The 15,061-nt window shown below is 41.1% G+C and overlaps 2 protein-coding genes across 3 annotated transcripts; one reads left to right on the forward strand and one right to left on the reverse strand.

Annotated features, from left to right (window-relative positions):
* Nucleotides 1–472: 472 nt before the first annotated feature.
* On the reverse strand, nucleotides 473–4,192 carry LOC105504218. The gene is made up of 3 exons (XM_011931580.1): nucleotides 4,112–4,192; nucleotides 3,244–3,509; nucleotides 473–2,966 (listed from the first exon to the last, which is right to left on the reverse strand). The coding sequence occupies exons 1-3, from the start codon at nucleotides 4,190–4,192 to the stop codon at nucleotides 2,435–2,437; spliced, it is 879 nt and encodes a 292-aa protein (XP_011786970.1). The 3' UTR covers nucleotides 473–2,434.
* KCNJ2 (potassium channel, inwardly rectifying subfamily J, member 2) lies at nucleotides 2,078–13,525 on the forward strand. 2 transcript variants are annotated; one of them, XM_011934475.1, is made up of 2 exons: nucleotides 2,078–2,314; nucleotides 8,291–9,915. In XM_011934475.1, exon 2 carries the CDS (start codon nucleotides 8,507–8,509, stop codon nucleotides 9,788–9,790), a length of 1,284 nt encoding a protein of 427 aa, XP_011789865.1. In that variant the 5' UTR covers nucleotides 2,078–2,314; nucleotides 8,291–8,506; the 3' UTR covers nucleotides 9,791–9,915. The 2 variants fall into 2 exon arrangements, with proteins under 2 accessions (XP_011789865.1, XP_011789788.1); XM_011934398.1 differs by lacking the exon at nucleotides 2,078–2,314 and adding an exon at nucleotides 2,980–3,159 and having other exon boundaries at nucleotides 8,291–13,525.
* Nucleotides 13,526–15,061: the final 1,536 nt, after the last annotated feature.

Genomic DNA, 15,061 nt, shown 5'->3' on the forward strand with positions numbered 1-15,061 from the left:
AATGTATTTATTGCTAATGATGATTACTTTGAAGATTAGAAAGTGGTTTTTAATATCCAGTGGATACAAACGCCGGGAGCGTTTCATCTTTTATCAGTGTGAAATTGAACTGTATATATATGGTGAATGGAAGTCTGAAAGTATGTCTAATTGTTGGGGATCTTTATATAAATGCAAAGGAAAGATTTGTGCTTCTAGTGAAACAATCACCTTCTGCGTCACACAGCTATTCACAATCTGACTGCAGATCCAGATTGTGACTAATATTTGGCTCTAATATTATAGGTGGTTACCGTGGAGAGAATCAGTAAGAGCATAATTGTCATTTCCTTGGAAAAATTTAATCCACAGATGGATCCCAACACCCAATTGCATTCGTGTCCAAGACTAATGGGGATTTTTGCTAAATAAGGCCTGATTCAGCCAAAAAAGATAGACTCCGAATACAGAAATCTGTATCATGCATCACTTCAAAAGATGTATTAACTCAAACACTGAAAGCATTGGCACACAGAATTTTCCTAACAGGGACATGATGAAAAGTCATTTATTAATTAAAACACATTTATATTTTCTTTTTTTAAAATGAAGCAATGGGGGTATTCTATGCTACCATGCATTTACAAAATTTCATTTGCAAAATTTCATCCTTCACACTTCCTTATTTAGCTAATTAAGGTAATGATTCTACTTAGATTGGAAAGTTCTAATTAAAATCATTAATTTTTCCTGAACCTTCTCCTTCTAGAAATAAGCTTTGCTGCACATCCTTCAGTCTTTGGGAGGAGAGAATGTTGGGGGATTGATGCTGATAATTGATGAGAGAGAGCAGGATACATTTATTATGACCTTCCTCCCCCTGCCCAGCTAAATTTATACAGCCAACCATAACCTAATAACTCTGTGTTCCTTTCTTTAAAGATTTTCCTATCATATGAAACTATTTTGGCCTGTGGTGTCTTCATCCTGATTAGAGTAGAATACTAAAGCAAAACCATTTCAATCCAAGTTGCATAAAAATGGCATCCGTTTCTGAGTGACTGGTTTTCAAAGAGAGCTCATTACCTGGAACAACAACAACAAAAGTATTGCCTCTCTGAATTCACATGGTTTGGAAAATTCCTAGCCATCAACAGAATCATCATAAAGAAGAGAAAATCTATAAGTGATTAATTTCCTTCTTCTATTTAGGCTTAACATGTTTTAAAGGGTAATTAAAGTTTTGACCTGTTTCTTAGAAGTCCAGGAGGAAGCATATTTCAGAAGCTTATTGAACTGAGCAGTGAACTCATTCATTATCCTTTGGTTAATATAGAGTTAACTTGTCTATCCTCAGGTTCTTTTATACAGCCTAGGTTCTTACACATCCATCTATTTTACAGTGTTAATTCAAGCTGTTTATAAATAACACGTGACAATAGATGGTAAAGAAGACCTCCCTTGGGGCAGGTATTATTCCCACGTGCATGGCAACAGAGTTGGTAACAGGACTTGGTGAACAGTATAATCTCAACAAATTAACTGGAATCACATCGCCATTTGGCTATCAGAGCAGCTACACTGAATGAATCATCTCTTGCACACCCTTTTAATTTAAGTACCTTGCTCAGTGCTAAGAAAAAAGGCACACTTGGTGAGGCAGGATTAAGTGCGTATCTGCAAAACCTAAGCAACCATATTTCACCAGCACCTCCTAGGGGCCACGTGTGGATATGAGGATGGGAGGTGGGGACTCGCACAGAACCTTTCCTTGAATTGTCAGTTTCACCTCTCCTACACACAAAAATCCATCCCGACTGCGCCGTCCACAATACCAGCTAGTTTGCTGAATTAGTTTCGCGACTCAAGGAGGCCTTTCGAAGTTTAAATAAACTGCACAAAAGACACATTTGATCGCTCGAGGAAATAAACATTTAAAAAACTCAGTGGAAGGAGACTCCCAAAATATATCCTGTCCTTTAGAAGCAAAGCTTCGTTAGGACACCAAAGTACTCAGAAATAATAGGCACTTACTCTTCGGTTTACACACACACACGGATTAGTTTATAAAGTTCCAGGATCCAGACCCGGGCAACACAAGCTGCTTTTTAGGGGTCTGCGCGCTCTTGCCTGGCTGCTGGGAATGAGGGCTGGGAGGCGCTGAAGCGAGGGCAGATCTCAGTGTCTGTAGGAGTTGCTATTCCAAAAAAATCATTACTCTCTAATTGTTCTGATTTTAGATCAGCAAAGCGTGCTGGGCGGCGGTGGAGAGATTGAGGGCGGACAAGGCGAGAGGGAACGAGCCGTCCACCCTTCAGAGAAGCCTAGGCTCCTTGTAAGTAATTCGCGAACTGTCGGGAGAAGAAACAGCCAAGCAGCGCTGCAGTGACCGCACTTGCGCGCGTCTCAATCCTGGGGGCTCTGCGCGCCCGCCCCAGTCCCTCGCCCCATTGACTCAGCGGCTTCTCCGGGCGCTGCAGCCTCCCCGGGGGGCTTCCAAGGGCCGAGGGGCTCCGGCAGAGAGAGCGGGGAGAGCGAGACGTGCCGGGGCCGACGAGCCATCCTGCCCCGGCGGCAAATGTCTCTCCCCGGCGCTGGCACCTCGCAGGCCCCTCGAGGAGCACGCAGGGCAAGCGGCCCCCGAGCGGAGGAACCGGGAAGTGTGTGGGGCTCCAGACGGAGTAGGAAGCTTTGCCCAAGGCCAGGGTGCAATCAGGCGGCCGCAACAGCCGGGCGCGGAGCTTCCCACCTGCTGTTGTCCCAGCTGGGCCGCAACTTCCTCCTCCCCGGCCCGGGCCCGACTCCCCCGGCCGGGCTCCGAGGGTGGAGGGGGAGGAGGCGGCGGCAGGTTCCCTCCGCTGGCAACGCCTCGCAGCATCCTCCCCTCCCCGCCGCGGTTCTCGGGGCCGGCCGCGCGGCCAGGCGCGCTGCGATTGGCCGGCAGCGACCGGGGGTGGGGCCAGGAGAGCCGGTGTCGCACGGACCGCCTCAAAAGAGCCCAGGATATTGCAGAGCGCACTGGAGCCCTGGCCAGCGCGCAGCCTTCCCGGCGCCGGCAGGCTGGGTCTTGGGAATTCTGGTGTGCTTTGGCTCACTCGCTTTTTACAAACCACTGGATCTTACATGCCTCTGTACCCCCCACTTCCACTCCATGTCCCCATGCTCCTGCGCCAGCAACAGGTAAGGGCTGCTGTGTTTTCTTCCTTTTCGCTCGCTGCCGGTGTGTCCTGGGGAATGGACTCTGGCCGCCGTCCCCTACCCTACCTTGCCCCGCTGCTCCAGAGGTGCCCAGCTGTCACACTGCTGTAGCGCTCACCCACGCTCCGGAGTCCCAGATCATGCCTATATAGTTTGTGTGCGCACCAGAACATCCCCAGAGCTAAAAATACTGAGACATGCTTGGAACAGTTGAGCAATAGAAACAGATTTCTCTGCAGCATCTGTTTGTGCTCATAACTTCCAGTGCACCAGCTGTAGCGAGATACTGGGTTTGGAGGCAAGGGCGAGAGTGTCTGTGTTCGGTTCTCACTCTAAGGGAAAAAAAAAAAGAAAAAGAAAACGTGGTTGAGGGTTTGGGCGTGCGTCTTGAGCCCTGGTCTTAAATCTTGGCAAATCTTGGGACTTAGCACTATTCTTGATCCTTGGCGGGTTTTTTGTTTTTTGGTTTTTGGTTTTTTTCGTCATTGCTTCAAAGTATAGCTGTGAGTTTCAAACAGAGTGTCTCAAAGTTGCCTTCCTGAAAGGAGAGCGGGAGCCCGAGTTGGATTTGAGCCTGAGGATCGCAAAACTTTCACATTACATATCACTCTCCCCTGATCAATTTGTTATTTTTAGTAATAATGGTAATACCTGGCTTGAAGACAGTGTGGTTTTAGGGAAGCAAAATAGTCAAAACGACTTGATTCTGCAAAAAGATTGCATCATAGCATGGATTCATCATGACAATTGGAAAAAAAAATAAGGATAGGAAATGGGCAATTTAATGGCTGTGTCTGGGTAAGGATATCACAGGATGATCACTAGGATAAGGCTGTGCATTCTGACGATTTTCATAAGTTCAGATTTTACTTGTTAGGAAATAAGGTGTTATTTGAAAACCTTGGATATGCAGAGAATCCATATTGCATTTTACCATTTGTTTTCTTTTCACGTTAATAATCAATAGGCTGCCAGATTTCCTCTCACCAGCCACTGTTGTGTGTCTGATGTACATTGTCGGTACACTTGTTAGCGTTTTCGTGCTCATTTCCAAATGTTTCATTTCTATTTGCCATTATCTGGAAAAAATCCTGGTGCTCAGAAGGGGTAAGAGATGTTAATTGAAGCATGGTGGAAAGGGTGAGGATAAGGTCAAGGCCATTTTACTTAGCTTCCTGCCCTCCTTTCTCATATTTTAATGACACTTTGTTTTTTAATGTTCTTGGTCTCCATAAGAAGTATTTGATCTAAACTCTTGTGAATTTTCCTTTTAAAAAAATAAAAGAACACAGTTTTTCTACATCCTTCGGACTCCTCAGTTGCAGAATCTCTGGTTAGCTGTAGCGTCCTTGTATGACTTCTGCGTAGCCTGAAAGATTGAAAAGAGCTACCTGCACAGATTGGATGTTTCCGTTTTTTAAGTGTATATTTTTATTTACCAAACATGTCTGTTTTTCAGCATATGCAAATGCTGAGCAGTGCTACAAGCCAAGTGTCGTTGAGTATAAATGTTAGACATGGGGCTCACGTAGATAGATGGGTATCCCCCCTCCCCTCCCTCTTCCCCCTCCTCCTCCCTTATGTTTATTGAGCTTCTAAGAGGTTGCTTTCCTAGCAGTTGTGCTCACATAGCAACATGTGCCCAGAGCACACTCAGGCTGGTCTATATGGCGTCAGCTGGGAAATAGCTGCTCTAAACACTCATTAGCAGACCTCTCAGCCCAGTACATTTTCTTTTGCTATCTTTATTTCCTATCCTTAGAAACTTTCTTATTCATTGCACATCATGCCATGTTTCAGGACACATTTACTCTCATTTGATTTTGTTTTAGTTATTCATAAGCCATATTGGAAGTATTACCTATATAGTCAAAGCAATTTAGATCCCCCATTTGTACCATGTGATCTCCTTGACCTTACATTTATCCATAGCTCTTTCTGCTTTAACATCTACCTAAGTTTAAAGCGCTGAACTATTTTTTCCATTGCTTATGCTTAATTTTGGCTCAGCCTATAAATAGTCTTAACATGAACAGCACCACATGTAACCTCTCAATTTCCCAAAAATACTTTCTACATCATGGGTTATGGCCTGGATAAAAATGATTATTTGTGTCCATGAAATTTACATCTAGGCCCTTAAATATTTTGGCTGGAAGGGAAATTTACACATTGTTCATCAAATCAAATTTCAATTCTCTGGATTTGTATCACTTAGTGTTCTCATCTATTCCTAATTGATTGCATCGCAAAACATTATTTTGAATATGTGCTTGAAATAAAGTTGCATGTAAGCCCTGTTTTTGTAATGATAGCTTTTCCCAGCTTGCTCATGTATTGGTAATTGCTAGTGAGAGAGGACCAGGCAAGGAAGTTTTCTGCTTGCTTAAAGTCGCTCAGGCATGTGGGCAGGTTAACAGTGAAAGCAATTTTTACCATGAAACATTAAGACCGTTACCCCATCAAACCCTGATAGGTTCTAGCTTTTAGCTCTGTAATCAGCTCCACACAAAGTCTGAATACATAGTATATGTGTGTGCACATGCATACACATATAAATCTGTTTTGGGGCATATCTATTTGAAGTGGCAAAAGTTTTCATTTTGCCAAACAAAACAAAACAAACCAAAATCCAAAACTCCTCTTTTTCTCTTTCCAGGAAGAAATGGTAAAATTTCTGAATGATGCTCCACATGTGGGACAAATTCTGTTATTAGCAATGGAAATAAGACAATAATAGTCTCTCAACAGAGACCACTCTCAAGATTCTAAATGTGGAAAGCTATTCGTAGGAAGCTGCTATTGTGTGATTTGTGGAATTCAAACAAATGTCCCGGGGTCAAGATTTTTGGAAAGTCATAATTCAGTCTTTAGATTTCATATGGTTGTTATGTTTTAATCTGGAAGGAGTACAGAAATAAGTCAGAAGAAATTTGAGACTGTCTACTCATGGCCCCTCATGGTAACTCACAAGGAAGGATTGTTTTGAATCATGAAAAGGGAATTTCTTGGTGTCAGCTTGTAATATAAAGTTCTGAAGTCAATCAGAACTCAAGAATACAAAGCATTCATTAAATGAAGCTCTTCTTCCTTTTTTTTGAAACGTACGCCTGCATTTGGTGGTGTTGCTGTCTCTGTCTGTTTAGAAATATGAGACAACTGAGATGAACTAATTGCTTGAAAAATGCTGTCCATGTACAGGATCTAGAACCTTGAGGGGTAGGATTCTTGTTTCTTTGGTCCAAGTGCAAACTTCACAGGGAAGCAGACAAAACATTGAAGCAGGTGGAAGGTTAAGAAAGCACAGTAACTTCTTTTTATAAAGTGATTCAAAGGCACTTTCAAACCAAGCATCATTTAGGTGTCAAGAGCTGCCAAAATGTAACACACATTGCAATTTTCATAGATGACTAATCTCAGGAAAAATGTGTTGGGGCACATTCTTGCATAATAACTTGGATAAAGAAGAAGTCAAAAGACAGTAACAAGGCATTTTCAAAGGCAGTGCACCTTGCCTCTTTTTAAGGGATCGCACAAAAACAACGTAAATGGATTGCTTTATTTGTTTGCAGCTGGCTTGGCTGAAATCGGTTCTGTTAACTGTTTAATCTTAATGGATGTAGAGGAGAAGAAAAAAATGGAGTCTTCATTATCAGGCATCAACAAATCTCTGACTCCTTTCATGAGTTATTCATTGCCCCCCTTTAATATAGCAGAAGGATTTGGTTGTATGAAAAGTTAAGGATGGGCTTTATTTTTCAGTTCTAACTTATATTAGTTTTGTTATCACACAGTTGGTAAAGAAAACACCTTAGACTTTCTCTTAGTTTTTTGTTAGTTAGTCAAGGGAAATAGTTTCTTAGGAGTGAGGATGGCAAGTTAAAGTAAATAGATGGTTCTTACCTAGGGAAGAATGAGGCAATCGGAGAAAACTGAGAACTACGATTTGCACATATTAGGTAAAGGTGAGTGCCTTCTCCATAGGAACCTGTAGCAAGTAACAGCGCTGGAAGTGAAAGTAAGCGGACTGGCATTTATGATCTGTCCTTACACAGTTGTCTCTGTCTGAGAGAACACAGCATTGGACTGACATGAAATGCGTTCCTGCCTTATCTCAATCCCTAAAGACCTGGTCCTTTGGCACAATGGTGCTTACTTCCTAGCCTGTCATTACACATGACAGCCCCATCTCAGGAGAATTTCAGGACTCGTATTGCTAGGCAACAGAATCGCTCTCTATCCCCCAGAGCAAACCTGCGTCTTCAAAGTCTTCAAGCCAGAATTACCTGCACTAATAGAGACTTAGCAGGCATTTCTGCATAGTGGTTGCTTGAAGTGTGAGAAGTGATGAAGCAAGCCCAAACAGTATCCAGAAACTGGGATCCATTTCAGATGATGATAAGCAATAGGGGCAGTATTCACCATGGTAGGAGGTTTTGTCCACGAGTTCCCTCTGTTTTCAGGATACACTCAATCAAGCCTACTCCAAAATCCACATCACTATTCTATTTGTAGGTGGGAATCTGACTTTAGTCCTCTAGCATTTCCTCAGCCTATCCGGTCTGCTAGTTATATCATTTAAACAAAATAGTCTGTCTTCCGATTTCAACCTTGCCATCAGGGGCCCTCATATTCTCCCGTCATGCGCATGCAACTCAGCGAATGTCAATACTGCGTCCACGTGAAGATTTTTAAACATGTCCTTTTTCCAAAAATTTTACGACAAACCTTGGAATCAGACAGTCTTTCATCTGCTTAACAGGGATCCTAGCGAGTGGGGCAGGCCGAAGAAGAGAATAAGAGAAGGGAGAGGTAGATCTGAAAAATAGAATTTTCTAGATCCCTGGCCAAAAATAAGGGAAGGAGACCTGACCTGATATTTTGGTTGAACAACTGTTACAGACAACTCTCCTATGTTTAACGACTTTATGCTTTTAAATAAAAGTCTTACAAAGCATGCTTAGGATACAAAGAAATGTAAAACCTTATAATTTAATGTGAAGTATACTTATCTTTACCTGATTATGTGTTTTTGTTAGGATATATTGTCTTAGACAGTAGAATTCTTTAACAGTGGCTTATTTTATAATGCACAGTCTCTCTTTTCTTGCAGAACATGTTCTCTGGATGTCAGCTGAGTTATTAAAGTAACTCTGCATGTCAGTAGACAGACCTTGGTAGAACCCCGAGGCTCCCAGAGACACCCATCTCTCCTCATTTTTTTTGTGTGTGTGTCTTCACCGAACATTCAAAACTGTTTCTCCAAAGCGTTTTGCAAAAACTCAGACTGTTTTCCAAAGCAGAAGCACTGGAGTCCCCAGCAGAAGCGATGGGCAGTGTGCGAACCAACCGCTACAGCATTGTCTCTTCAGAAGAAGACGGTATGAAGTTGGCCACCATGGCAGTTGCAAATGGCTTTGGGAACGGGAAGAGTAAAGTCCACACCCGACAACAGTGCAGGAGCCGCTTTGTGAAGAAAGATGGTCACTGTAACGTTCAGTTCATCAACGTGGGTGAGAAGGGGCAACGGTACCTCGCAGACATCTTCACCACGTGTGTGGACATTCGCTGGCGGTGGATGCTGGTTATCTTCTGCCTGGCTTTCGTCCTGTCATGGCTGTTTTTTGGCTGTGTGTTTTGGTTGATAGCTCTGCTCCATGGGGACCTGGATGCATCCAAAGAGGGCAAAGCTTGTGTGTCTGAGGTCAACAGCTTCACGGCTGCCTTCCTCTTCTCCATTGAGACCCAGACAACCATAGGCTATGGTTTCAGGTGTGTCACGGATGAATGCCCAATTGCTGTTTTCATGGTGGTGTTCCAGTCAATCGTGGGCTGCATCATTGATGCTTTCATCATTGGTGCAGTCATGGCCAAGATGGCAAAGCCAAAGAAGAGAAACGAGACTCTCGTCTTCAGTCACAATGCTGTGATTGCCATGAGAGATGGCAAGCTGTGTTTGATGTGGCGAGTGGGCAATCTTCGGAAAAGCCACTTGGTGGAAGCTCATGTCCGAGCACAGCTCCTCAAATCCAGAATCACTTCTGAAGGGGAGTATATCCCTCTGGATCAAATAGACATCAATGTTGGGTTTGACAGTGGAATCGATCGTATATTTCTGGTGTCCCCAATCACTATAGTCCATGAAATAGACGAAGACAGTCCTTTATATGATTTGAGTAAACAGGACATTGACAACGCAGACTTTGAAATCGTGGTCATACTGGAAGGCATGGTGGAAGCCACTGCCATGACGACACAGTGCCGTAGCTCTTATCTAGCAAATGAAATCCTGTGGGGCCACCGCTATGAGCCTGTGCTCTTTGAAGAGAAGCACTACTACAAAGTGGACTATTCCAGGTTCCACAAAACTTATGAAGTCCCCAACACTCCCCTTTGTAGTGCAAGAGACTTAGCAGAAAAGAAATACATCCTCTCAAATGCGAATTCATTTTGCTATGAAAATGAAGTTGCCCTCACAAGCAAAGAGGAAGATGACAGTGAAAATGGAGTTCCAGAAAGCACTAGTACGGACACGCCCCCTGACATAGACCTTCACAACCAGGCAAGTGTACCTCTAGAGCCCAGGCCCTTACGGCGAGAGTCGGAGATATGACTGACTGATTCCTTCTCTGGAATAGTTACTTTACAACACGGTCTGTTGGTCAGAGGCCCAAAACAGTTATGCAGATGACGGTACTGGTCAAGATGGGACAAGCAAGCGGCCACAAGGGACTGAGGCAAGCACAATGGTTTCAAAGAAAGACTGTAAGCTCCATGATTAGCATAAAGCACTAACCATGCCTCCATGTGACCCGATGGCACATAGATGTTGTAGAATAAGTTATGGGTTTTTATGTTTTGTTTTGTGTTTTTCCAAAACTTGAACTTGCAGGCAAGCCTTGGTTGGGTATTTGATTTATCCAGAATGCTTCTCTTTAGGGAACAAGGATGTTTTTAATGGCATAACAAAGGCAAGACTCTGCCTTAATTTTTGAAAAGCTGCTAACTACATGAACACAAATGTGTATTTTTGTTGCAGTGTAGTTTTCCTTTTGTGTAATTTTAAAGTCAGTGTTGAACTTGATTGAAAGCTCATGATGCGCTTCAAAGTGGCAAGTATTTGGCTATTAACTGCCAAAACAAGAGCCTGATTTTTTGAGGCCAGTAATTTGTTTGCTAGAATTGATTTTTTTTTCTCTCTCTCTGTTACATAAGGGCATTATGTAACACTAGCCAAATGGTAGCCTCTGGGTTGTTGTTGTTGTTTTTTTTCCTCCATGATGTTAATGGGTTATCTCAAATTTTAAGTGAAACTACCTAAAATAAATACCAAAGATAATGCATATTTTTGCACAGTGGAGCTTACACTTAAAAGAAAACAAAGCCCCATGGGCTGCCTTGAAATCAAGAGACAATAACTTTGAACCTCAGCAAGACCTTGAACCGCTGGTTCATTTTGCACCTTATTCAGAAAATAGAGCATCCTACTCACCGAGTCTAGTCAGTGTAGTGCTTTTTAAAATTTTGTCCTTTCATGTAACTTTTTTTTATTTTAAGAGGAAGAAGAAGAAAGGGGCAGTAAAATTCACACACACACAATACCAACATCCATCCTTTCCTGCTAGGCAGTGCTGGCCAGGCTCACGTGTGGTGTGCGAGATGGTGATGTACTCTTACATTTTTCTGGGCTTTCCCTTTTGCACATTCCAAAATTCATTTCATAAGATAAGATCTTCATAGGACTTCCTTGGCATCCTGGCATTCTCAAAACTGAGCCATCCAGCATGAAAGATAAATGGGTTTAAACCCTTGCTGCTGAATTTATTGCCTGGACTGTCAGGACATCGCCAGCCCACCTTCACCTTAGAGGAGATGCCACACCTGACCTCCACGCTTCTTCCTCTGATCAGTCTGTCTGGAGTGAGTCCTACAGTGTCAGATAGGGCAGCGAATGCCAAAGCGGGGAAACGGGGAGGTGTGGACAAGCCCATTTGATGCAGCACTTCAGATCAAGTATTTAGGAGGAAGAGGAAGCTTGCCTTTTTTATGGCAGAGGAGAGTAATGAAAATGTCTCAGTATTTTAGGGTCAAAGAGAGTCATAAAAATACAACATAATGACAACTAAAGGAGATAATGGTCTAAAAAGGCTATTTCCCTTTTCTGTGTGCATACTTATGATTGAATGTGAGCTAAGCATTGTCTCCTGTGGAGCCCTAGAGCAGGTTACTAAGGACCGACACATTGTTTTCCAGAAGCCTCCCCTGCCTGGCTGACTGCCTTGCTAGAAACATTTTTTTTTTTTTTTTCTCACTGTAGCTCAATAATGGAACTCTTTTTTTTTTTTTTTTTTTTTTAAATTTAAAATTCCCTATTTGTGAATTCTGGGGTTACTGACTTTTCTTTTTAATTGGAGTCTCAAAATCAACTCTCTTATGGTATTATATCTCTGTATGCCATTAAAAAACAGCTTGTTCTAGAATCACGTATTTTGTAAATTGATGTTTGTGATGGTCTCTGGTTCTTGAACAGCCATATCTGAATGCCGTGCCTGCAAAACTATGACAATTTTTGCTGTTTTCAGCCTTCAGATTTGATGGCTTTGAAAACTGAGGTGTTACTTTCAATGAAACCAAGAAAGAGATGTTAAGCAAGTGGTTGTTTTAGATCCAAATGTAAAGGCAGGTTTGGGAAGGTGTTTAAAGAGTTGGAGGAATTGGGGATTGAGTGGACAAGAAAACTTACAGAAGAGGCAACAATTTGGTTCTTGACAGTGAGAGGATATTGAGGGCTTCAGCTGCTGCTATTATGACGTTTTGCAAAGGAAAATAATCAAACCAAAGAGTATTCAGTGATACGTAAATTAAATGAAGATACAGTGGAGAATGGGGGTGGCCACAAAAGAGGCTCCCCCTAAACACAGAGTGCTGCCACTTAAAAAGACTTGAGAAATTTGAAAGGGGGTGGGTAAGGGGTGGGGGGCAAGAAAGAGGGAGGGAAATCTTTCAACTTATTTCTGAAAAAGAGAAAAAAATATAAAATTTCTGGTGCACAGGTTTGTTTTTTCAAGAAAATTTTGCAGAAGCTATGTTTTTAAAGTGTACATTTTATAAAGTTTATCAGATATTTTCATATTTAAAGCCAAATGTAAATAGAGGTCTGTAAAGAAAAATAATTGCCATAGAAAGTATAATGTCAGTGCAGCAATTTCTGAGAGCTAGTACCTATATGCTACCGGTTAGCATGGTTTTAGCAAATATATACCAGCCTTATAAGGTTCGTATTGCTATGTTCTGTTATTTATTTCAGCATGGACTGTTCATTTGAAACCTTTTTCTAGTTATTAGCATTTTAACAGTTACAAGCTTTAAATGGCAATTTTTTCTTTCTTTTTTTTTTTTGTCAAGAGCCAAGACACAGGTAATGCACGACATTGATTGCTGCATTTTACCTTCAAAATATTTGTCCTTCTTGACTGGGTCTCCTTAATTAGTGTACACATGTCATTAGAATGCAGATGGAGGGGACTCACCGTGAATATCTGGGGTCGATTCCCAGATGTGTGTTGCTTCTCTATTGCAAGCAGATTCCCTGTTGAATTTACTTAGGATGTATTCCCTTTTAAAGAATTTTTGCCCATATCTGGAAGGGCACTATATTTTTGGGGGGAGCCATAGATTCCTGGTTATCCTATTTTTAAATAAAATGTAGACAAAGTGAATTCTATTTTGATTATTGAGAAAGGAGTAGTTTTCTATCCCTCTAAGAGTATACTTGAATCAGACATTTTAAGGATGTCACTATAGCACTGTTGTCATTTTCAAATTCCTAGAAAAGTTTGTTTTACTTTGTTTTTATTCTGTTAATGTATTCTTTCTTCTCTTTACTTCCTTTCTTCCCAGTACACTCCTACCCCAACTCTTGATGTTTATTTGATGAGCTCTGTCCCGTAAATCGTATTTCCCTTACAATTAATAAATGTCACTTCATATTTTATAAGAAACCACTCAGTAAAAGCAAAAGCTTGTCCTGAGAAGTAGAGTGAGTTCTTTTTCACTCTGTGTCTAATAATGTTCAGGTAAAAAAACAAAAGTGTGGCGTAGTTACCTGCCCATCCCTAACCCTCAGCAAAGTAGAATCTCTTTTCTAGTAATTTTGGGTTTCAGCTCTGGGCTCTGGCAAGTTGAACAATCCTAGCCATTGACAATCGTGATAGTTATTCTTTTCCCATTTGCTGTCTTTTTGTATCTAAAGTCTTCCTATTGTACTGCACAAACCATGGATTGTACATATTTTTATATATTATGTCTTATTTTATTATTTCTAAATAAAAAAGTAAAAAATTGAAAACAAATTGATGGAAGAATCTTTGGGCTTCCTGTATGATTACTCTAGAAACACCATAAAGCAAATATTCCCAAACAAGAGAACATAAACCCTGAGAGGTTAGATGAATAGAGCCATAGAAATGGCCTCAACAGACAGGTGCAGTGGGGTGGCAGATTACTTTAATTCAAGTTTGAGGAAGTCAAGCTCATATTTTGTTTTTGGATACAATAGCCTAGGTAGAAAGGGAATAGAAAAGACCAATAAACTAGCCAAAAAAAAAAAAAACTAACAAAAATATTATGAAGTTTAGATTTTGATTCTCTGTTTAATGGGTGATAATGTGTAGTTACTCTTTATTGAGTCTCAACTTTGTGTAGAGTTCTTGCATTACATATTATTTTTATCTCATTCCCACAGAAACCAAATCAGGATGTTATTATTTTGTATTATAGATTAAGACTTGGCAAATAAGTTTTGTATAGGGCCAGGCAATAAGTATTTTTTGGCTTTATGAACCAGAGGGTCTTTGTCTCAGCTATGCAAATTCAGCCTTGTAATGTGAAAGCAGTTACAGACAGTGTGAAAACAAATGGTATGGCTGTGTTTCAAAAAAGTTTTACTAACTTCTATAGCCAGCGGGCTAGATTTGGCTCATGGCCAGTAGTATGTTGACCCCTGTTTTAGGTGAAGAAACTGAGTATGAATTTTAAAGCTAATGAATCAGTGAGGTAGTATTTGGATTCCAGTTTTACCTGCATCTAAACCTAGTTTTATCCACTCAGCTATATATCGTTTCAGGTCACAGAGCTACCAAGGATATGTAGTCCCAAAGGAAATGCCACTTTCTCTGGCAGATTTGAAATAAATACATGTTTTTCAAGGTTGGAAATATGGAGAAAATTTGCATTCTAAAATATGGGTTGTACCTTGCTATTTTTTCTTTAATATGGCAATTATTATTTATGTTTCAAATATGACTCTAAATCCTTTCTAAGTACTAAATAATTTAGTCTTAACAGCAGCTCTATGGACTAGGTTATATTATTATCCTCATTTAAGAAATGAAGAAACTCAGGCTCAGAGAGGTTAAGCACCTCGTCCAAGTGCGTACATGAGTTATTAGTGCTGAGACTTAAACTGAGGCCACTCAACACTAGGTGGTGGTTTTTTGCGACTACTCTATGCACTTTCTTTTCGTACATATGCTTAGTAAAAGCTTCACCATTTAGGGCGTTTCTGCTTTTCAGTTTTTATCCTTTTCAGTAGTGAAAACACATCCTTTTTGTTTGCACAGCATACATTAGTGCAGAATTCTTGCCTTGTTCGTAACCTGTTCCTAAATTCCTCATTTAATGTTTGGTGAGGAGAGAACAACTTACAAGGAGTAGAATAATTACAAACACTGGTTGTGGGATTTGGGTCAATTTCAAACTTAAGATTAATTTCAATTAACGAGGAATTGTTTAGGTCTGTCTCCAGGCGAAACCACAAAGTTCTGTTACTAACCAAGCTGCAGGCACCCGACCACATGCACACTTTTGCTTTCTGCTCATGACA

Source organism: Colobus angolensis, unplaced genomic scaffold (assembly GCF_000951035.1).
Source record: "Colobus angolensis palliatus isolate OR3802 unplaced genomic scaffold, Cang.pa_1.0 Scaffold1, whole genome shotgun sequence".
Lineage (NCBI taxonomy): Eukaryota > Metazoa > Chordata > Mammalia > Primates > Cercopithecidae > Colobus > Colobus angolensis.

Excerpts from the sequence above, each read along its gene's own strand:
- KCNJ2 (XM_011934475.1), top strand. The coding sequence starts at position 8,507 with ATGGGCAGTGTGCGAACCAACCGCTACAGCATTGTCTCTTCAGAAGAA.
- LOC105504218 (XM_011931580.1), bottom strand. The coding sequence starts at position 4,192 with ATGTACATCAGACACACAACAGTGGCTGGTGAGAGGAAATCTGGCAGC. Across the intron at positions 3,510-4,111 it reads ACGTGAAAAGAAAACAAATG|AGTGAGAACCGAACACAGAC; the intron begins GTAAAATGCAAT and ends TTTTTCCCTTAG. Across the intron at positions 2,967-3,243 it reads CTCTGGAGCAGCGGGGCAAG|GCGGTCCGTGCGACACCGGC; the intron begins GTAGGGTAGGGG and ends GGCTCTTTTGAG.